Source organism: Bos taurus, chromosome 23 (assembly GCF_002263795.3).
Source record: "Bos taurus isolate L1 Dominette 01449 registration number 42190680 breed Hereford chromosome 23, ARS-UCD2.0, whole genome shotgun sequence".
Lineage (NCBI taxonomy): Eukaryota > Metazoa > Chordata > Mammalia > Artiodactyla > Bovidae > Bos > Bos taurus.
In genome coordinates, this window is record NC_037350.1 from 49,585,155 (window position 1) to 49,607,411 (window position 22,257).

At 53.0% G+C, this 22,257-nt stretch overlaps 1 protein-coding gene across 7 annotated transcripts in view; it reads right to left on the reverse strand.

Annotated features, from left to right (window-relative positions):
- Window positions 1-1,644: 1,644 nt before the first annotated feature.
- The window catches only part of CDYL (chromodomain Y like), a 158,566-nt gene continuing 137,953 nt past the window's right edge, over window positions 1,645-22,257 (reverse strand). For all 7 annotated transcript variants that reach the window (XM_059880405.1, XM_024983678.2, XM_059880406.1 and 4 more), the window contains 5 exon segments: window positions 11,561-11,817; window positions 10,295-10,467; window positions 5,524-5,734; window positions 3,946-4,089; window positions 1,645-3,213 (listed from right to left, as the gene is read on the reverse strand). In XM_059880405.1, the coding sequence (XP_059736388.1) occupies window positions 3,055-3,213; window positions 3,946-4,089; window positions 5,524-5,734; window positions 10,295-10,467; window positions 11,561-11,817 (944 nt within the window). In that variant the 3' untranslated portion in view covers window positions 1,645-3,054.

The window sequence follows — 22,257 nt, forward strand, 5'->3', positions numbered from 1 at the left end:
GGTCCCACGGTTAAGACTCCATGTTTCCCATGCAGGTGCTCAAGTTCGACCCCTGGTTGGGGAACTCAGATCCCACACGCCACACAGCACGGCCAAAAACGTATTAAATTTCCTCACTGTTAACTGGTTTCCTCGTATTTATTCTTTTTTCCTGGAGGTTTGGAAGTTTTTCCCTTCAGTCTTAGAAGTTCATGTTGGAAGTTATCAGTGTCTTCCAGGTTGTTCATCTGAGTGACCTCCTGGAGTTGGTGATGGACAGGGAGGCCTGGCGTGCTGCGATTCATGGGGTCGCAGAGTCGGACACGACTGACCAGCTAAACTGAGTTGGTACAGTTTGTAGTCTTCTCTTATCTCTAGTTTATCTAGAGTGTCAGTTCTTTTTGTCATTTTGTGGTTTTATTGATTTGGGCTTTTTTTCCCTTAATGAGTCTGGTTAAAGGTTTATGAATCTCATTTATCTTTTTGAAGAACTAGCGTAGTTGCATTGATCTTTTCTGTTTTTTTGTTTTGCTCTGATCTTTCTCTCTTTCCTTAGGGTTCTGTTTTCTAGTTCTTGTAGGTGTAAGGTTGGGCTGGGATTTTTCCTGTTCCTGAAGCTTGTATAGCTATACACTTCCCAGAGCTGTTCCTGCTGCGTTGTATAGATTTTCAGATCGTTGTTTATTGTTTTCATTTGCGAGTGGGCAGAACTCAGGGCCCAGCTGGTCCCAGGACAGGTGCCAGCCTGCTGGCGAGTCTGCAGGGCTGTGGGGGCCCAGGGCTGGCATCTGCCTGCTGCTGGGTGAGGCTGGTCCTGAGGCTGAAGCAGGCTTGCTGCTCATGGGGGCTGGGCCTCTGGCTGCAGGGCCCCAGGGGCACACCTGTGCACTGATGCATGGGGCCAGGTCCCCATGGTCCTGGGCCCTCGGGTGGGCAGGGCTCTGTCCAGGGGTGGCTGTGCATTCGGTGTGTGTGCTGGTGGGTGGGGCCGGGTGGCCAGTGGCATCTCAGTCCTGGTGTCCACAGGCTGGTGGGTGAGGGAGGGGCTGGGTCCCGAGGCCAGTGAGCTGGAGGGGGATCCGAATGGCACTCCCAGCACCTGGGTCCAAACCACTGCCACAGTGTCTGTGCCCCAGGGTGAGCGCTGGTTGCCCCCCGCCCGCCTTTCCAGGATCAGCGGGTAGGCCGGAGCCAGGCGCCTTGCCAGTGACAGCTGCAGACACCCGGACTGGGAGCCCAGCGCGGGGCTGACTCTGTTCCTGCAGGAGACTCTGATTGCACTCCGGTGTGTGGGCTGCCCACCGAGGGGCAGAGGACCCGACGATGTTGCAACTGTCCCTCCCACACACGCTGACCGTTCTTTTTACCTGTAGTTGGAGGAGATGTTTTCTGGAAGGTTCCGGGCTTTTTCACGGACGGTAGTTCTGCACACAGTTTTGTTTTTGGCATGCCCATGACGGGTGAGCGTGGGGTCCTTCTACAGCATCATGGCTGATCTCCTTGAGGATGTTCATTATTACTAAACGTGTCGGTACCGAGGTCCCTGGGTGGATGGGTCCAGCTCCTTTCAACTGTACAAATGCCTGCCTGTGCCTGTTATTTCACACAAAAAGTAAACATGAGAAACTTTAGAAGTGAAAAAAGAATTAAGAGAAACATTTTAAATGTGTTAAGAAATATTAGTTTTATTTAACCAGTTTTCACAGCTGAATATTTATTCTATAAAAACTTTACAGATTGTACAGTTTATATATAGTTCAAACTACAGAACGAAAAAAGTAGGTCCCACAGATGCAAAAATACTGCACCAACCAATCCAAGTAAAGGCAGATTTACACTCTGTAAGCTCTCCGCGAGGCCGGGAGGTGGTCGGTTCTAAGTAGAAACTTCAAAACTGTACAAAAATAAGGTTTGATTTTATTTCACTCTTCATACATTCATTATGATTGCAAGCTCAGAAGCCTGCCGGGGGAACAGGCTTCTGGAGTCGTCCCCACCCCTGGCGGGAATGCGGACGTCTATTTACACAGGGCACTCTCGGACAGCATCCTGTACTTGGTATATTGTGTAGACAAGAAAGCAGAGACCAAGAACATGAAACGTCGATATTATAAGGTAGTTTTCTTAACAAGGAGTTCCTGCATTTAATAGTGTGCCAAAAGAATTTTAACTTATTAAATAAAATATATTCTAAGTGAACCTAAAAATTACACTTTATAAACATAAAAATACTTTTTATTTTTGGTGTAATACATCGATCATATCTGCAAATAGAAAACCAAAACGGTATATAAAGTAGTAGTTCTCACCCAGCAACAAGAAGCATTTATGTAGTTATTTTTCAAAAGGGTCAAAAAACTAATTATAAACCTGCTAAGATTAACTTATAACTTAAGATACCATACTGAAGCTAGTCAGTGATTCACTAATACTGCAAAACAAGCCTTCCCCTAGAGAGAGTGGTTTCTTCCTGTTAACTGGGTAAGAATCACACATTTAAAAAAGGAAGAATCAGTTGCTATCTCAGCATGAATCCTAGGCGTATTTTACTTTGGGGGTATATCCATCAGGGGGTGTTTAATCAGAAATACTTATCCAAAAAGATAAGTCTTCCATTTGATTTAGAATTTTCTATCTCTGAGGCTTTGGACCTCTTAGAGATAAGGATACATCTCATATCTTTCCATATTTCTATTTGGGGCAGAGATGGCGAGGCTGGCTAACACCTCTTTCTTTTCGTCTAGAAGGAGAAAAAACAAGGAAAACAAACATTGTTTCAGACTTTTCTGACACCCAAACCAAGAAAACACACTTTTTAATACAGTACTAGCTGAAGATAACAGAAATTAGAGCCTCAAAGAGCAACCCAGAGCTCACCTTTATACTTTTACACTTGTGTGTGTATTAAGTATAAAATAATGACGTTTGGACAAAGGAGTTTTGTAGTTATTTATTTTAAAGTTACAGTACTTAAAAACTCCTTGGCAATAAATAGCTTGGCTGTCTCAAGTCCTGCTTCCCAGTAGGAGCTCCAGGCGAGCCTGGCCCGGGCGGTGAGGTCGGGCAGCCCGGCCGTCAGAACTCGTCGATCTTCCTCTGCAGGTACTTGAGCATGGAGTCCATGCCCTGAGCCGAGCCCCAGATCTTCTTCAGCACCTCGCACTCCCGCTCGTTGGCCTGCTCCAGCTCCAGCCTCATGTTGCAGCGAACAAGGGCCTTGGATTCCTCGAGCACCTGCGCCAGACAACAAGCAAGGAGTGAGTGGGGACTGTGGCTGCAAGCGCTGGTGCCTCGCAGCCCCTACACTTCTGGAAGCAAACACCAGACCCGAGGAGCCACCCAGCAAGAGGGCCGAGCGCCTTCTCGTAACGCGTGCCAGGCCTGACGAGCGTGTGACACACATTTCACCCGCTGTGGGTGCGGGGCAAACTCTCAACTTCAAAGGGCTGTTAAGCTATTTTTTGACAGCCATGCTCTCCACACCCTAGTCCTGCCCTGGCAGCAAGACCAGCTTTGGGCCTGCGCTAGCTTTGCAGGAACCCCACCGGTGATGCTCACCCCTGGAAGGCTCGCTGGGAAAGCCCGCCGAGAGGACTTCTAACCAGAACTTACTCTCTGTAATGGGTTGTTGCGATGTCTGGGACAGCTTACACGGGAGCTGTGTCAGTTAAAAGGAAATAACGTTTCACCCTCTCATTTGCTAAATGCACTTTAGCAAGTGCTGGACACACGCCAACAAAACACAAACCTACGTTCACTGAGGGGAGAAAACACGTGGAGAAGTGCAAGGCTTTGGAAACGGTCAAGAATTTAGCAAGAATGCTCTTTGTACACCTCCACGGGACGTTTCTCAGCTCCTACGTCTAACTGAGCTCCCTTGGCTCCCGCTGTGTGCAGAGGCCCAGCCTTGGCGTCTGGCTCTGCGTGCACCCTGCAGAGAAAGGGCGGAACAGGAGCTGGACGTACGACGGGGTTGCAGGAGGCGAGCTCCTTGATGCGGACCATGACTTCCTGGGTGAAGGTCCCAGGCCAGAACACCTGGGAGACCAGCCCTTTGCCGCACGCCTCCTGTGCTGTTAGCTTTCGCCCGCTGAGCAGCATTTCATTCGCCTGGAAGAAAGAAGAGCAGAGGCCGTGTGAGCGCGGGGAGAGGTGGCAGGGAGACCCAGCCTGGAAACTCTCTGCTCCGAGTTCAGACGGTGCCCAAGGGTGAAGCAAGCACTGGCCGGGGACTCTTATGGAACCTAAGGGTCTCATGCAGAGCAGAACCACACAGACTAACCAAGAAATCTAAGGTCCATCTGCTGTAGATCTGAAGCTGCAGCGACACGCGGCTCTGGGGGCGGGCCTGGATGAGGCGGGCAGGGAGCCGAGCTGAGGCGGCAGGGGGCGCCCACCATGCGAGGAGCAGCGGATGCAGCAGGGCCTTGGGTGGCACCAGGCAGAGGCCCTCTGGGGGTGATGGGGGCCAGGTCTCCATAGGCTGGGACCCAGGGGGGCAGGTGTGGCCGCCCCTCCCGAAGACACGTCTCTCCTCGCAGCTCTGGGAGTGGCAGGTCCCATGGGCCTCAGATCCATGACCGCTGCCCATGGCCACAGGCAGCAACCAGTGTCCTCCTGCCTCACCAGGACGGCCCCCGAGGCCCACAGGGGGCAGCCGGGTGGCGGGAGATGGGTCGTCTGTTTCCTGCCCCTTTTTTCACCTACTAATTTTAACGTCTGGCGGGGCCTCCTGCCTGAGGCAGGGATCCCGTCGAGGCCTCCTGTGTGTCTTTCCCAGGCAGGGGAAGGCGAGTTCTGAACCCAGAAGAGCGGCCCTGCACACAGGCCGGAGGTGGAGCCGCCCCCGTCCCTGGCTGCCCAGCTGCTGGAGGCCATCAGGACAGCCACCCGGACCCCCAGGGACTCTGTCAAAGGGCAAAGCTGGAGCCTGCGCTCAGCAACAAGACACAAAGCCACCAGCCGCTCTGGTCCACGGCAGGCGAGGTGCCCGGAGCTCCCCGTGGGCGGGGCCGCCTCAGTTTGGCTTCTCCACGCCCACCTCCCCCAGTGACGGCTTCTATAGCCACCGCCGCCCCCCCCACCCCCCGCCCCCGCCTCGGCCTCCTGCCCTGGTCGCAGGAGCAAGGACCACAACACAGCCTTTCCAGAGATCCAGAGCTACAGCCCGGACTCCTGGTGTGGCGGGTTATGCAGCAGAGCAATTCTGCCCCTGAGGCGTCCCCCAGAAGTGCATCTACCAGGCTATCAGGTCAAGGCCCTTTCCGCTGCAAACTCTGGTTGGTTTGGGTTACAGACCAGGTATTCACCACTGGGGAGGATCAGTGTTAATTATGCAGACACGGCGGCACCTTGCCAAACGGTGTCAATAAACAGGCTATGAACCAAAGCATGACAACTTCCCACGGGTTCACGAATGAGGACAAGAGCTGAATGATGCGAGTGTTTGATGGGAACCGCCCATAAAGCGACACCTGTCTACAGTTAAGAGAAGCGGTAACCGAGGACGGTTCCCAGGACGACGTGTTCAGAAGGGGTACTCACAGATGCTCCTCCCATAATCTTCGGGAACATGACGGTGGAACAGCCGTCTGGACTCTGCCCGAAGGTGGTGTAGGGCGTCTGGAACCACGCCTTTTCATTGGCCCAGACCACGTCACAGAGAGGCAGAATGGATGCGCCTAGCCCAATGGCCGGGCCATTCACGGCTACGATAATAGGCTTCTTGAACTGAATGAAAGTGTTCACGAAGTTTCTAAAACAGAAAACAAATGGAGGGTTACTCAAAACACTGCATATTTGAACAACAGAAAGAAATCTACTTGTATGGAATTCAGTACATCAGGACGTGAAGGCCGTGTGCGTTGACCGTAACAGGCTGACGGCCAGTTACGTAACTGATGGCCTTCTGGCTGCGAAGGGCCCTGGCCTGTACTGCTGTGCTGCAAAGGCTGAGCAGCGCCCTCGAGGCCGGGCAAGCACCTGTCGCTACAGGACCCACGTGAATTCCCAGGGAGCGGCACAGCAGAGGGTGCTCTCAGCTTGGGCTCCAGGAACCCCTCTTTCCCTGATGACAGGGAGGAGCCCAGGAAACCTGAAAGGCTGAAGACCAGTCCAGCAGCTCTCCTGCAGGAAAGAGGGCGCAGGGCCACACGGACAGCCTGGGATGGGGCAGGAGCCTCAGGGCCTGGGTCTGGACTTGGTCTGTGATTTCAGACAGCTCACTGATAAACTGAAAACACGGATATTCCTGAGTTTATATGGACAGGATGGAGTGACTCAGACGCAGAGACGAGATGCTCAGAGGCTGGTGTAAGACCCAAGACCCAACAGAGCACCCCCCAGCCCGACACACGTCTGCACAGCACCTCCTGCCACTCGCGATGACCATCGACCAGGCCTCCCAGGGGGCCTGGGTTCCCCCACACAGGGGCGAGGGGTCTCACAGCCCAGACAACGCCACTGGCCTCTGTTTTAGGATCAGGCTGGAAAGCTAGGCTGCTCTTCAGTTTAGGGCTGGCTGGTGCAGCCTCTTCCCCACGCTGGAATCTTAACTACGTTCAGAGGCTGCGTCTTGTGAAGACTGAACACAGTGAAGAAAAGGACAAACACACTGGAAACGAATACAAGATAATTCCTTCAAGGCCATCTGAGCCTTGAAGGCTCAGAAGGACAGAATTCCAGATTCTAAACCCTACAGCCCCAGATGCAGTACCAAAGGTAACAGTCTGGGTGCTGGTCCCGACAATTCAGCGATTTAATCTGTTCAGATAGGCTCTGAAAGTCACAACTTAGCATGCGGTCTCCCCTCCTCTGCAGACGCAGGCATGGATTTCTGGCAGGAGGAGATGTAGGGGGGTGGGTGGGTGTGTATACAGTGGGGGGAGGGGGCCTCAGTGTTTGGCAGCTGCACACCTCACTCGGGGGACTGTTCTCCAAGGCCTCTGCAGTCAGCCCTCAGCCCACTCAGGGTCCCCGGAGGTTGGGGGGATTGAGAATTAACTCACGCCAATGAATGAGAGCGTGGGGTCCTATCAGGAAGATCACCCTGGGATTCAAGGACACAAAGAGAGCCAGATAACCTCCAAAACAGGTCCTTGAAATAATCCCAGACCATCTCCATGAAGCTGTTCAGTTCTGCCACCTTCTGAGGATCAATGAACCGTGGCGGAAATGCATCATCTATGCTCAGTTACAGATGACTGTCGACAAAGTAACTGCCAAGCTGTCTCCCTGACTTAGAGCAGACATTTTCCCCAAGTGGCCCCGCATTCAGCTGCTGTGAACGGGGGCAAAGTGGAGACGGCTCCAATACTGACAACTGGGAACCACGGACAGGGATGGTAGCTTCACAAGGAAGAGGGCATCAAACCAGTGTAACAATAGAGATCCTAGAGAGCAATGGTAGAATCCTAGACTGCAAGGAGATCGAACCAGTCCATCCTAAAGGAAATCAGTCCTGAATATTCACTGGAAGGACTGATGCTGAAGTGGAAACTCCAATACTCTGGTCACCTGATGCGGAGAGCCGACTCATTGGAAAAGACCCTGATGCTGGGAAAGATTGAGGGAGGGAGGAGAAGGGGACGACAGAGGATGAGATGGTTGGATGGCATCACCGACTCAATGGACATGAGTTTGAGTGAACTCCGGGAGTTGGTGATGGACAGGGAGGCCTGGCGTGCTGCAGTCCATGGGGTCACAGAGTTGGACACAACTGAGCGACTGAAGTGACGACAGAGAAATGGTAAAGGGAAGGGGTACTCCAAGCAGCACTAATCCTTCTCATGCTGTGTGTTTGGAGAAGTGTTTGGAGCTGAACTTTTCCCCCTAAGAAGACGAGTTTTCTTTTTTCTCTTTGCTTGGGATGATAGCCTTCTCTACACCTGGGGCCCCTCCCGGGAGCAGCATGAGCAGACCAGCCTGCCTGGGAGTGCCCCTCCTCAGAGGACGCGACCGCGCCGTGCCGAGGACCCTGAGATGCCAGAGCGAGCACAGTCTGCAGAGAAATCCGTTTCATGTTAGAAACAAACAAAAGCTGCCAGATAGAAGCTCACACAACTGCTCTTCTGCTCAGCAGAAACACGAGGGCTCAGCCCCGCGCTGCCGGAGGTGGGAGGCGGGAGCTGCCTGGGCCCCGGATGCTCGGGACCGTCTGTCTGCTGCTTTGGGGGGCGTAATGCAAGCGTATTTTAAACCTTAAAATAAAAATGCATGAGCATTCAGATGTGCCCCATACAATTCACTGAATTTAAACTTCAGTTTCCTCTCAACTGAGTGAAAGGCTATGCTGGGAACAGTGGGAAGGAAAGAGATTATATTTGCCACAAAGTTAGCTTGATTCTCATAAATGGTGATCTATAAAATATGGCATTTTTTCTAATAAAAAATTCAATTCAAAAAAAAAAAAAAGTGAAAGTGAAGTCGCTCTTTGCGACCATGGACTGTAGCCTACCAGGCTCCTTGGTCCATGGGATTTTCCAGGCATGAATACTCTGGATTGCCGTTCCCTCCTCCAGAGGATCTTCCCGACCCAGAGATCGAACCTGGGTCTCCTGCATTGCAGGCAGATTTTTTACTGTTTGAGCTACAAGGAAGACCTTTAAAGCTTAAAAAGACCATTCAACAAAATCGAAGTTCTATCCATTCTTTTGGAGAATATTTGCCATCCCAGACCTCACCAAAAAGGTTAAAAACCCCCTACAAACGGTGAGCCTGAGAAACGCTTTGGGGAAACAGGAACTGAGCTACCCAGGGCCAGTCCCGCCCTCTCTCAGCTGAGCTCCCCTGCACAAGTGGGTCTGGGCCAGGACTGAAGGCGACAAGGTCAGGGTCAAGGGCTCGTTTCCTCACGGGCTCTGCTCCCTCCTCAAGCCTCAGCTCCTCCTGGTTCCACGGACTCCAAAAGTCTAACACTATAAACTGATCTCTAATAACTTTATCACACATGTGCTGAATATTTTTATCACAGTTAATCTGCAAACTGGTTACCACCACCAATCCCAGCCAGGGTTAGCCCCACAGACACACGAGAAGCTCACAGTCTATGCCTGACCTTCCTAGTTACTACCTTCCTTTTGGAAACTCAGCGGTGCTGTTCTCTGCCCAAAGAGTTAAGGAATTTGAGGCAGGACATCACAGAAACAAACAAAAAATATACACAGTAATAGCTTTGTGTGAATAAGCCAACTTTACACACAAAACATGAATTTCAGCGCAAATGAGCCAAGATAAAGGTTAAGTCGATCCGGTGTGACAATTTTTCAGATCCTGCATTAACAGAACTTCACATCGACAAAACACATCATTTAGAGAAAAACTGAGTGGATTTTCCTAAAGCAAGATTTGGCATTTCCCTAGACGACCAACCCAGCTTTTTGTGGGGCACCCTGGAGTCTCAGAAATGGAGTGGGTCGCTGAAGAAAACAAGCATTTAAAGCACCTGGGGTTCAACACACGAGATGGCTGCTGATTTTTCTTCCTCAGCTCTGTCTGATCCCAACAATACAAGCCTGTGCCACGGTCAAGGGCAACCCCGCCTGGGATGGGGTGGGGGAGGCACGGGGGGCCTCAGAGAGCCATGTACGGGCGGGGCCGGGGGCCGGAACTGAGGTAGAGAAACCAGCTCCCAAATCACACCATGAGGTGGAAATTCACTGTGATCTTATGGAAAACATGCAGCCACCACCTGAGGCATGAGTGTTTGTATTTTAAAAAGAACATTCAGTTCAGTCGCTTAGTCGTGTCTGACTATTTGTGACCCCATGGACCACAGCATGCCAGGCTTTCCTGTCCCATCACCAACTCCTGGAGTTTACTCAAACTCATGTCCATTGAGTTGCACCCTTCTTGTGTGACGTTATAGAACTAGCGTGTCATAAAGCCTAGTTGATTGATTCTGGAGTTGACCAAATGTAAGTTATCACATGAAGGAGGGGGCATCTGTGCTGCAGGCCCTGAACACACATGGTGGATACGCCAGCCATGTGCTGCCCTGGGCTCTCCCCCGGACCCCACCCCGCTCCAACACATGCTGGGCTCGAGCCAGCCTTGACATCGGCTACCTGCTCGAGGCAAGCTGCCCACAGAACAGACAGATGTGTTAACTCTTGCTAGCAGCAGGTCTCAGGGGAGGAGACCCATCATGGGGTCTGGTTCATGCCAGTCATCTTGCGGACCAGGATGCGTACCTGATGGCCTTAGCCATCTTCCGGAGAGGAGACCCCTCACTCCTCTCATCACTTTTCTCAGGGGAGGAGACCCCCACCAGCAGGGTCCGGCTCACGCCGGCCGTCTTGCAGACCGGAGTGCGTACCTGATGGCCTCGGCCATCCTGGCGCTCTCCCTCTTGCGGTCGTCCGTCAGGCGCCGGATGAAGTAGATGAAGTCCAGGCCGCAGCAGAAGACGCTGCCCACAGCACTGAGCAGCACCAGCTTGCTGTCGTCAGCCGCGGCCGTGCTCAGAGCGCTCTGCAGCTCCTTCATCACCTGAAAGGCACCCAAGAGCGTCTCCTCACTGCACCATCCCGACTCGATTCACCGGAAGCGGGTTCACGGCCTGACACTGCTGCCCGCGTCTACCGAGTGGCTCGCAATTTCCTTCTTTTCTGAAGCCGGGGGTGTGGAACAGTGGGGACCGAGTGTCGTCACAGAGCCCGTCGGGAACGCAGTGTAACTCGGGGGGAATGTGCATCTGAGTCGCTAAGCAGTGCTGTCCCCGTGGCTCCCGGTGGGCGAGTTCTGTTCTATCCTCTTGGCATTTCTGCAGTTTGGACAGCAGGTGGCACATGCCACCAGTGCAAAGAAGCGGCTGGTCTGGTTTTGCTTCGTTTTTTGACACCAGCCTCCCATTCTTGGGACGGAAACCTCAAGTTTGGTGCCCAAGTGCAGTAAGAGGAGGCACAGCATGGAGGTGTTTTCAGTGGACACAAACCATTTAAAACGGTCCCTACGAAGCATTTACAAACACCAACGTTCTAATGAGGTGCCGGGGACCAGCCTGGACCTGGTGCCCCCTGACCACTGGCCGACACCCGAGCTGAAAGCCTGACCTACCATCCACAAGTAGGAAACAAACTATCAGAACTTACCATTTTAAGCATGAAATAGCTCAGGTTCAAACACCTCTGATTTTAGATATGTCACAGAACTAAGCTTTTGAGCCTCTGGGAGCACCCGTCTCCCTCACCCCCTGGAAGCTACTTAACGACCAGCAATAACCGTGTAGGAATCACCGCAGCTGAAGCGCCACTCCATGTGGAGCTGGAGGCTGAAGGGAAGGAAGGTGGGGTGAGCTTCTGCAGGGCTGGACCCCAGGGGGCCTTAACCACACCTGAACCGAGAGCTCTGGGAGCACACACCTCACACGTGATTCCAGGGAGGCCCACCCCCCAATCTGGGCGGATGAGGGGCTCTTGGCCAGGAGGTGGGTGCTCAGGGCACCCTGCACCTCCCAGTTCGTAGCTGGACCCGGCCCTGGGCGGGCGGGCGGAGGAGTAGGGCCCAGGGGAGCCGGGGCTTGGCCTGCGGGCCCAGAGACAGTGGCCCCCGTGGCCCCCGTGGCCCCCGCGGCAGCGCTCACCTCCGGGTTGAGCGAGTTGTTCTCGGACGACTTGGTGGACAGCAGGATGTGGGTGAAGCCGTCCTGCTTCCGGACCACGATGTCCCGGTACCTGTAGGCGCTCTCCGTCTGCCGCACGCTAAAGCGCAGCCGCTTGTCAAAGGGCTGGTCTCGCCTGTCATCGATGAACTTCCTCTTCCCGGCCGTCACGCCCGTGACCGACGTCTGCAGGGTGGTGGTCCCGTTGGCCGTCAGCGCGTCCATGAACGGGGAGGTGCCTGTAGGGGCCCAGGAGCACAGTGGTGAGCACCCACCCCCAGCCTGCCCTTGACTGGGGAGAAACGCCCACGACAGACCCAGGGCTGACCGACAGTCCAAGGTGAGAGACCAGAACCTCTGCAGAGTCTGCTTTCAAGGGCGTCTGCTGTCCCCACACGTCTGACAAGGAGCTTGCCCTCAGCCTTCCCTCCTAACAAAGACAGACGGGAAGGAACAAGCTGGGGGGAAGCTGCAGGACTTGAGACTTTTGAAGAACGGAACTCAACAAGAACAGCTCTTGTGAAGAGGACATGTCCTGGGCGTGAGAAGTTGAAAGAAAAAAGGAAACGGATTCAAAGAAATATTACTAGGGCCAAGGCCGTCTGGCACTGAGCCGAGACTGCTTCCGGGTGAGGGTCCACTCAGACAGACGCGTGAAGCAGCCCCCAGCTTCTGCAGGCCCGCGGCCCCCGGGCCGCTTCCACAGGAGTATGGGCCTCTGTCCACAGTCCTGGTTCTGCTGCGTTTTCAAAGAGCCTCCTAGGCGGCTGGAGACAGTGTCCCCGCCCGCCACCCGGAAGGCCCATCCCGCTGAGACTCCTCGCTCCCAGTACAGGGGGCCCAGGCTCGAACCCTGGCCAGAGAACGAGCGCCCACACACTGCAACCAAGACCCTGCACAGCCAAAGGGGTAATTTTTGAAAACAGAGTTCAAACGTTAAGGCAAACAGTTATCCTCCTCCTGGTGTGAACCGTCTGAATATCATCTAACCTGGTAATAAATGTATAGAGCCTCTGGGTGGAGGAAGGAAGGGAAAGAGACCTAAGAAAACTGGATGAGACTTTAGTAACGCAATGAGAGAGAAGTTCTTGGAGAACATGATGAACTATGAGTCAAATATTTCCTGTAATGTGAAAGAAGACAAGCTGGAGCCGCTGGAGGATTGGGGAGTGGACGTTCAGCAGTCAGATCATCTCCCTGTTAAAACAGGCAGACTTGCATTCAGTTGGTGGAACTGGAGATTTCTGAAGTTAAAAGCAGATTCACTCTGGGGAAAATCTGGGAGCGGTAATACATATACAGTACAAGACTAAAAAAGCGCATGGCAAAAGGCCTCCCCCCATCAGCCTGGGACCCATCACCACCCGGGTCATGGAGTCTGGTTTCCAGGTCTCCTCAGAGACAGGCTCTACACACAGCAGCACATACTACACGACGCTTCCCTCTCACCCACCGCTGACAGACCCGCGCAGTGACGTTCGAGACCCAGCGGCTTGCCTCGCTCGCCTTCACCAGTGTCTCAGGAGCTGTCGTCCATCACCAGCTCAGTCTCCTGCGCTTTTCTAAGGCTGCTCAGTGGTCCCCTGAATGGGCGGTCTGTAACGCTGTTCACCAGCGACCCTCTGATGCTGCCGCTGAAGCCGCAGCGTGTACCCCGGGCTGTGCTGCTCCTTCCGACGTGCCAGCAAACCTCAGGGTCACTGCTGATGGACTCGGAAGCTGAGTGTTTCTAACGGAAGAGCGTTTGACCAGCGGTCACCAGTGAGGGGGCACTGCTGGGTCTTCTGAGGAAGCCCTCAGGTGCCCTTCCTGTTTCTTTTAACCTTCAGCCCATCCTGCACTTGTTACAATGCAGTTTTAAGGTGCTGGGGGCGAGGAGACGGAAGGGAGGTGAGTGGATGGTGGAGGTGCCACGCCACCCGGAGGGGCGGGAGCCCATGGCTCACTCGAGCAGGGGGACAGCAGCCAGGCTGTCAGGACCCGAGCTGTTAACTGGCACGGGGCCGGCCCTCCCACCCTGACCTGCTCCTCACGTCTCCAAGGGCCCCCCGGAGACCCCTGTCCACAGAGGTGGAACTTCCAGGCTACGGGTCCACCAGCCTGGACACGCGAGCTTGGCGGCAAGCTCTGCACCTCTGAGGCGGCAGGTCTTGCGGAGCTCTCCATGGTTCTGCATGTTCAGACGTGGACTCCTGCTGGCTCGTGTGACCAGCCCTGCTGAACTGGCCTTCACCTCCCTGTTGACACTCTGCTGGCTCTCGGTGGACATCATGGGCCCTGCAATCTCGCCAGGGGCTCGAGCCCCACCCCCACCCCAGGGGCCTTGTGACTGCCCTCTTTGGGTGGAGAAGTGCTCACAGCAGGGCTGACCTTGGGCGCACAGGCACCAGTCTGGGGCCACCTCCCTCCTGACGTCTGTGCCCGGCCCGTGCTCCCCTGGGGCCTCTGGACTCGCTCTTCCCTCTGCCTGGAACGTTCTGGGCCTGGAGCTCTGACAGCTGCTTTCTTCTGCTCATCTCAACGGCAGCTACAACGCCGCCTCCTCTTGGACCCACGTCCACGGCCCCTCCTGGCACCATCCACGTGCCGGCCAATTCTGGTTTTTTCAGTCCTCACCCCAGCTCTGTTCGTCTCATCTGACTTTTACTAACAAATTGTGGCTGGACGCCACCAAGCTCCTGAAGGCAGGGTCCCCTCTATCGAGCTCACTGACGCACCCCCAGCGCTCAGAACACATGGTCACCGTTGACCAAACAAACGAGGGGAGAGAACCCTGACACCCCTCAGCCCAGCCCCCTCCGCTCCGAGGGGAGGGTCAAAGGGCTACCCGGCCTCAGGACAAGCGGGGACCAGAAAGCCGCACCGCAGAGCAGAAGCCATGGCTCAGGACTCAGCGAAGAGGCAGACGCTGAGACCCAGGGCAAAGCTGCTCCCACGGCAGAGCCCGTGCGACACAGGCGCAGCCCGCCTCAGACGTGAGCCCCGCCTGACGGAGACACAGGAGCCGACAGCTCCTGGGGGCGGGGGGGGGGGGCGGCGCCGAGACCACCAGCCGCTTTCCTCGGAGGCACCGCTGTGAAGTCCAGCCAGGAAAACCCACGTTTTAGTGCCGCCCCGAAACAAGTTTTATTTTAGAACGTCCTAAGAGCAAAAGAGATACCCTCAAACAGGTACTGCTGACCTGTTAAAATTCACTGCTACAAAAGGGTATTTCTAAAATGAAATGTGCTTCCAACCACAAGAGAATCAGTCTCTGGGTTTCCTCACTGGCCCACGAGACCCAGAAAACGGAACAAAACCCACCACACGACCGGTTCAGAGCGGACTCCGGGCAGCGAGGACCGTGTTTGCCAGCGTGAAGGAGGCGGACACGGTGAGCCCACGACTCACCAGCCATCTGCCTGGAGGCTGCGTCCACGCTACGGGCAAAGGCTAACCCGGGCGCGCAAATGGGAGGCGAGGCGGCCCAGGAGGCTGGAAGAGGAGGGCCTGGGTGTCTCGGACAGTCACGGCCATCCCTCTCTGTGATCTAAAGCCAGAGCCAGCAAGAGAGTGGACAGACTCCTCAGCCCTCCTTTACAGAGTCTGACTTTTCAAACCACTGTTATCCACACTCTCACTGAACCCAGTCCTGTTTAACAATATAAAAGCTTATCATTTTATTCCGATTATATAATCTGCATGCTGCATTCATTGAGAGAAAGCTTTTCAAGTAAACATGTACTAAGGGGTAGACAGGCTTTAAACCTTCTCACCGCTGGCTTCCACAGCACGCCCAAGGGGCCCTTTATCCGTCAGTCACTGCACACGGCTCTCCTCCAGCCCCTTCCGTCACGGTCCTGGCCCACGGGGGCCTCTGGATTCACGGTTCACAGGCTGGCTCTGGGCGTCTTCACAGGGGACGCTGGCACACAGCAGGCGCTGCAGCGTGACTGGTGCGCCAGGAGCAATCCGAGCACCTGTGCACCCGATGCCCATCGTGAGAAAGCTTGGGCTGCGCTTCCTGGTCCCAACTCAGTGTGCACCCCCCGCCCCCCCAAGCAGAGCCCCCTGGGCCCCTGCCACCTGTGGGCTGTAAGAACTGACTCCTCGGAGCAGGGGGGCACCCAGCACAGCCGCGACACACGCTACAGATGAACACGCCTGAGCGCTGAGTACGCAGCACTGGGCCCACGCGCCTCCCGCCTTCTCAACAGCATCACCGGGGTCTCCCTCCCCCTGGCTGGTACCACCCTGGGAGGCAGGTGGCTGGAGGGGAGAGAAGGACACTTGTCCTGACTGTCAGCTAGAGATGCGTGGGACATCTCGTCTGGCACCCCAACCCTGCTCTATCTGCCCCGCTTCCAGTCTTTCTCCTCTCACTTGACCCCCATCAGCCTCCCCACTTCTCTGCCTTCTAGTTTGGATAACTAGCTGTGTTAGCTGTAGTCAAGTCATACACTCACTGCCTGTGTCCAACTCTAAGGCCACAACAGTGCACCTCCAACCTTTCATGAAAGTACCTCTCCTACAAAACGAGAAACTTTAAAACGTCAACTTAAATAAAAATGCCTCAGGTGAATAATCTGGTTTTTCTGTAAGCTGGGTCTCTCTTGTGTCTCTGACATCCCCCTCTTGGGAATCAATCAGGTACCACCACATGCTCCAGGATGCAGGCAGGACCACCTGCATCCCCGCTTCCTGAGATGCGCTGGAGCCATACTAAGCCCGGGCCAAGGGGTTCCGAAACTTCGTACTGAGGAGCCACGTGCATACAGCATCTGTACGCAATTAACTCGTTATCTTTAAAGAGTAAAAGAACGCCAAAGGATGGAGGGTGCAAAAAAGCGGCTGTACTGTATGAAGCACACACAGAATTCCTCGAAATGACGAAACAGCTCACGAATGCCAGAGATACATGAAGGCAGGTAGATGGAAAACAGTGAATTAGATAAAAACGTACCGAGTACCAGAATTAAGAATCATTCTGAAAGCCAACAGCAAAAACGACACCAGCTGTGACTCCTTCAGTTGATGTTACTTTGTTTCTGGAGGGAATCGATCTAGGAATATTAAGTACGAAAAAGCAATGAGGAGTTTAAAAAGATAAATACTGTCTTGCGAGAAAAAGTGGCAATTAATGAAGACCATGCGATTTTAAATAAATGTTAGCCAATTAAATTTCCTAAAACCTACATAGGATCTGCCTGATTAAACCAAAGATTCTGAACTGCGAGGTTCACACTCGTGTGACACTTGATGTGAGAAGTGCAACATCCCTCCGCCCACAGATTCTCAAACTGATTCACGGCAGCATCAGGGCGCAGCTTCAAAACCATGCTCCTGGGGCCATTCCCCACCACCTGGGGTTTCTGGGGTCCCTGGCGGGTAAGCAGTCCCCTTGCATGACTCTGACGCCCACTGCCTGACCAGCACAAGTTCCGTCTTAACAGGACTCTCCGGGTCCCCAGAGGGAACGGCCTCGATCAGAGGATGGAGACCAGTCAGCAGGAATGGTTCCTCCCCATCAGAGGAGGGTCGTTAATGTCCAGATGACTGGAACAGACAAACAGGGAAATCAAGAGAGACCGACCACGTGACACAGACCAAGCAGTGAAGGACACGGACCGGAAGACTGCAGGGAGATGGGAGCTGCCGAAGTGTCAACCGGGGTCAGAGATGCAGAGAGCAGTCCACACGAGCGAGTGTGCGCCTCTCCGTCAGCCACGGCAACCAGTGAACCAGAGGCGGGGTCGGGGAACCAGTGGGGAGCCTGGCAGTCCAGAGGAATGGCGACTTCACCGTGGCCCGATCAGAACTGCCCTCCCACGCTCACAGCTCAGTAGCCCAACGGTTATGTTTACAATTCTGAAACCGTTTGCAGTTCATGCCACGGAGGAGCGCAAACACCTGCTGTCAGATGGCTTCCCGTTCAGTGACGATCCTTTTCCCCATCCTTCCCAGAAAGCAAGAGGGGGAAACGCCAGTCACCAATGGAGAGTGTCTCAAGAAGTCACGACGGGGAGGCGGAGGGGGACGACAGACATCGTGGGCCTGTTGGCACTCGGGGTACCGGGCGTCTCACTGAATTGGTTTTACAAGATGAAAACTGAGGTCCGACGTTCAGCTGCCCTCCTGAGGTCACGGAGTCCCCATCCAGAAGGTCAGAGGGTGCCTGCAACTCCCCACTGGACCTGCCTGTCCAATGGAAAACCTCGGGGCTGTCTGTCACCTGGAACTCCTGCTGCCAGGCCAGGCATGGGGAAGGGGCAGTCTAAGCACTCAGAGAAACAGCTTCAGCTTAGCTTTGACACAAACACACACACACACTTCTGTCTTAAATAAAATATTAGCAAACATAATTTGGAACATAATTTTTACTATGGCAAAATCACACGGCATTTACCATTTTAATCAATTTTGAGCACACAGTTCGGTGGCACTCAGTACACCCACAACGATGGACAACCACCACCGCCCATCTTAGAACCCTCCGCTCCCCAAGGTGAGCCTGTGAGCCGCGGAACGCTCACCCCTCATTCTCCAGGCAACCGTCCCCCTCCTTCCCGCGTCCACAAACATCACGGCTCCAGTCGCCTCACATAGGCACAGTCGTTCCATATTTGTTCTTCTGTGTCTGACGTGTTTCATTTAGCATAATATCTTCGAGGTGCATCCCTGCTGTAGCCTGTGTAAGAACATCATTCTTTTCTAAGGATGAAGAATACTCCATTCCAAAAAAAAAAAAACACATTTTGTTTATTCAAGGATTCCCTGGTGGCTCAGAGAGTAGAGTCTGCCTGCAATGCTGGAGACCTGAGTTTGATCCCTGGGTTGGAAAAATCCCCTGGAGAAGAAAATGGCAACCCACTCCAGTATTCTTGCCTGGAAAATCCCATGGATGGAGAAGTCTGGCAGACTACAGTCCAGAGGGTTGCAAAGAGTTGGACGACTGAGCGACTTCACTTTCATTCCCCAACGGCTATCTGGGTTGCTTCCACGTTTTGCCTGTTGTGAATAACGCTGTATGGACATTCGTATTCACGAGTGGACAAATACCTGACCCTACGTCCAATTCTCTGGATGTTAACCTAGAAGCAGAATTAGTAATTCCATGGTTATATACAAATCTGTATCTGTTGACAGAAAAATAGACCATATGGTAATTCTATGTTTAATCTTATGAAGTTGTATTTAGTATTTTCCTAAATTAGCTAGACTGAGTTTGATTAGCAATTATAACCAAACTCTTGGAGAAGATCCAAGTCATGGACTGGACTGTGATGACTTCCACTTTCTCGCTAAGTTTCTCTGGTTTTCCTGGGATAGGGAAGCGGAGGAGACAAACGCTAGAAAGGTTACTACAATCAAACACAAACTGTACAAGCATCTGTAGCCGGTTTAGAGTTCTTGATCTAGAGACAAAATCCTTATTAAACACAGTATTTGTTTCCCTATGGCCAGGGCTCCCTTTCTCCCAGCCAGCCTTGCAGTCTGCAGGTACACAGGAGGCCGCCTGCCTCTCCGAGGGTGGGATCTATTTGCCATGAAGTGATGGGACCGGATGCCATGATCTTCGTTTTCTGAATGTTGAGCTTTAAGCCAACTTTTTCACTCTCCACTTTCACTTTCATCAAGAGGCTTTTGAGTTCCTCCTCACTTTCTGCCATAAGGGTGGTGTCATCTGCATATCTGAGGTTATTGATATTTCTCCTGGCAATCTTGATTCCAGCTTGTGCTTCTTCCAGCCCAGCGTTTCTCATGACGTACTCTGCATAGAAGTTAAATAAGCAGGATGACAATATACAGCCTTGACGTACTCCTTTTCCTATTTGGAACCAGTCTGTTGTTCCATGTCCAGTTCTAACTGTTGCTTCCTGACCTGCATACAAATTTCTCAAGAGGCAGGTCAGGTGGTCTGGTATTCCCATCTCTTTCAGAATTTTCCACAGTTTATTGTGATCTACACAGTCAAAGGCTTTGGCATAGTCAATAAAGCAGAAATAGATGTTTTTCTGGAACTCTCTTGCTTTTTCGATGATCCAGAGGATGTTGGCAATTTGATCTCTAGTTCCTCTACCTTTTCTAAAACCAGCTTGAACATCTGGAAGTTCACAGTTCACGTATTGCTGAATGTCACCAAAAACTCTGCAAACATCTACCATCAGTTCAGGTCACAACCAGAGACACAGAGAGTCTGTGCTGTGTTCAGAGGTTTCCTGGCACAAAGGTCAGTCCTCTGCAGCCTGTCTTGTGCAGAAGAGCCCACTGCCGGCTCCAATCTTCCCTGGGGGTTCAGCTGAGCTGCCCAGAGGGCACTCATCCCTCAGGGGACTTGGGTTCCTGGATCCAGAGAAGCAGGGAGCCCTCAGTGATCAGAGGGAAGTCTGAGCGTCACTTTTACTCAGCTCAGCAGAAAAGGCAGTCACACGTCCCAAAGCTGTTGGCAGCAGCGTCTCAGACTGAGGGCTGGAGACCCTCACTGGGGAAGTGCACTCTCTGAAGCGGCTGATGGGAAACTTTCACGCAGGGAGTCAAATCTTAATTACAGATGCAAACTCAAGCTATTTAGTTTCGTTTTACTTATGAAAAAGTAAAATAAAAAGGAAAAACTACCACCAATATAAATTCTATCATTCTAAATACACGTATCAGGATAAGTTCCTAAAGTGAATCCAGTAAGACTGGTGATGGTTTAATGCAATGCCCTTTAGTTTCTCACTAACAGCTTCCAGTTTAAGTCATATGCTGGAGAGAAAAAAGCTTAGCAAAAATCTTTATGCTGTGTCACTTTAAAGTTTCAAAAAAGGAACAGAAAATTATCAGACCCATACTCTTTAGTCCTGAAATAAAGGATTCTGAAGAAAAACAACTACAAGAAGAGTAACAGCTACCCACACGTTGTGCGTCTCCAGCAGTGGAAGCTTACTATTCATCTTACCTACGGAAATCTTATTTCTTGCAAAAACAACCCTACCTTATTTCACACAGGACTGAATTCGCTCAACGCTTTTCTTTATAAAACTTGCCTTGACTTTTAGAACCAGCTTTTGCAACTACTGCTTCAGTAAGAGAAGTAAGGAATCTATTATAATCTGATTTCCCTGTTTAATAGTGCCTGCCCAATAATTTTAAATCCTACATATTAAAGGAAGACATACTTGTGGTCAGATATATGTAGAGTACAACCCAGGCTGCACTCCAGATACCATCAGCTCAGTCTACATTTACTGCATTCAGTACATTCCTGGCTAAAACGCTCCAGTGCTGATTTCCTAGTGGTGGTGCAGGGGCGCCTCACAGAGGCCGAGACGCCAACACCCCTTCTTGGATCACACGCTATCACCCAGAGTGAGGCTCACGAGGTCAAGGTGTTTGTGATATTCACACGGAGGCCTACTTCAGCCTTCCACCTGCAAAGCCAACAGCTAGGGACCAGGGGTGACCTCTGTCATCGGGACTTCCCGTGCCGTCCGCACGCCCCGTCGCAGCCTGGGTCTTGCGAACCACGCGTCAGAGGACAGCAGAGCAGCACTCCTCCCTTGTGTAAAGCGACGCTGCTCAGTCGCGTCTGACTCTTGGTGACCCCACGGACTATACAGTCCACGGAATTCTCCAGGCCAGAATACTGGGGAGGGTGGCCTTTCCCTTCTCGGGGGATCTTCCCAACCCAGGGATCGAACCCAGGTCTCCAACGTTGCAGGCGGATTCACTGGTAAAGAATCTGCCTGCAATGTGGGAGACCTGGGTTCTTCATGTGAAATGACTTTCTCCCAACCCTCACCTCATCTCTGAATTAGCAACAGCTTAAATCAGAAGAGCACCTGCACCAACTTCAACTGTGTTCTGAAACGCTACCACGACTCGAGGTTCGCAGCTCAGTGTGTGTCTAGACCTCGATGGGCAGGAGAGATCAGTAAAGCCACAAAGGCAAAGCTGCTGAATGCACAACTCGCCCTCAACAAGGTGAAGCTGGGTGACAGCACCGCGGGAAGCTGAGGTCCTGCACCTGGTCAGCAAGAGCAGAACACAGACTTCGCTCTGGGCTTCCTGGAGGCCAGGGCAAGGCTGGAAACCCCAGTGAAAGATGATTCTAAATGAGAAATGCACTGCTTAAGTCGATGACCTGGTACTTCTAAGACCCAAGAGAAGTCCCTCCCTGAGGGTCTTGGAAAGATCAAGAAACAAACACACGCACACGCAGGGCTCCCCAAACCAGAAGGAACAAGAAACAGCAAAGGCTAAGAGACAGCACACGGCAGAAGGAAAGTGAGAGTCGCGCAGGCGTGTCTGACTCTTTGAGACCCCAAGGACCACATGGTCCACAGAATTCTCCAGGCCAGAACACTGGGGTGGGTGGCCTTTCCCTTCTCCGGGGGATCTTCCCAACCCAGGGATCGAACCCAGGTCTGCCACACTGCAGGCAGCTGAGCCACCAGGAAAGCCCAAGAATACTGGAGTGGGTAGCCGATCCCTTCTCCGGGGGATCCTCCTGACCCGGGAGTCCAACCAGGTCTCCTGCACTGCAGGCGGATTCTTTGCCAGCTGAGCTCTCAGGGAAGCCAAGTCCATGGGGTCACAGAAAGCCGGACATGACCGAGCACACAACAGAGCGGACCGCACACTCAGTGGCTCCCCGAGTGTACCAAGGAGGTGGCTCTCCCCGCGCTCCCCCACACACACGAGGGTTTTCCTCCTTG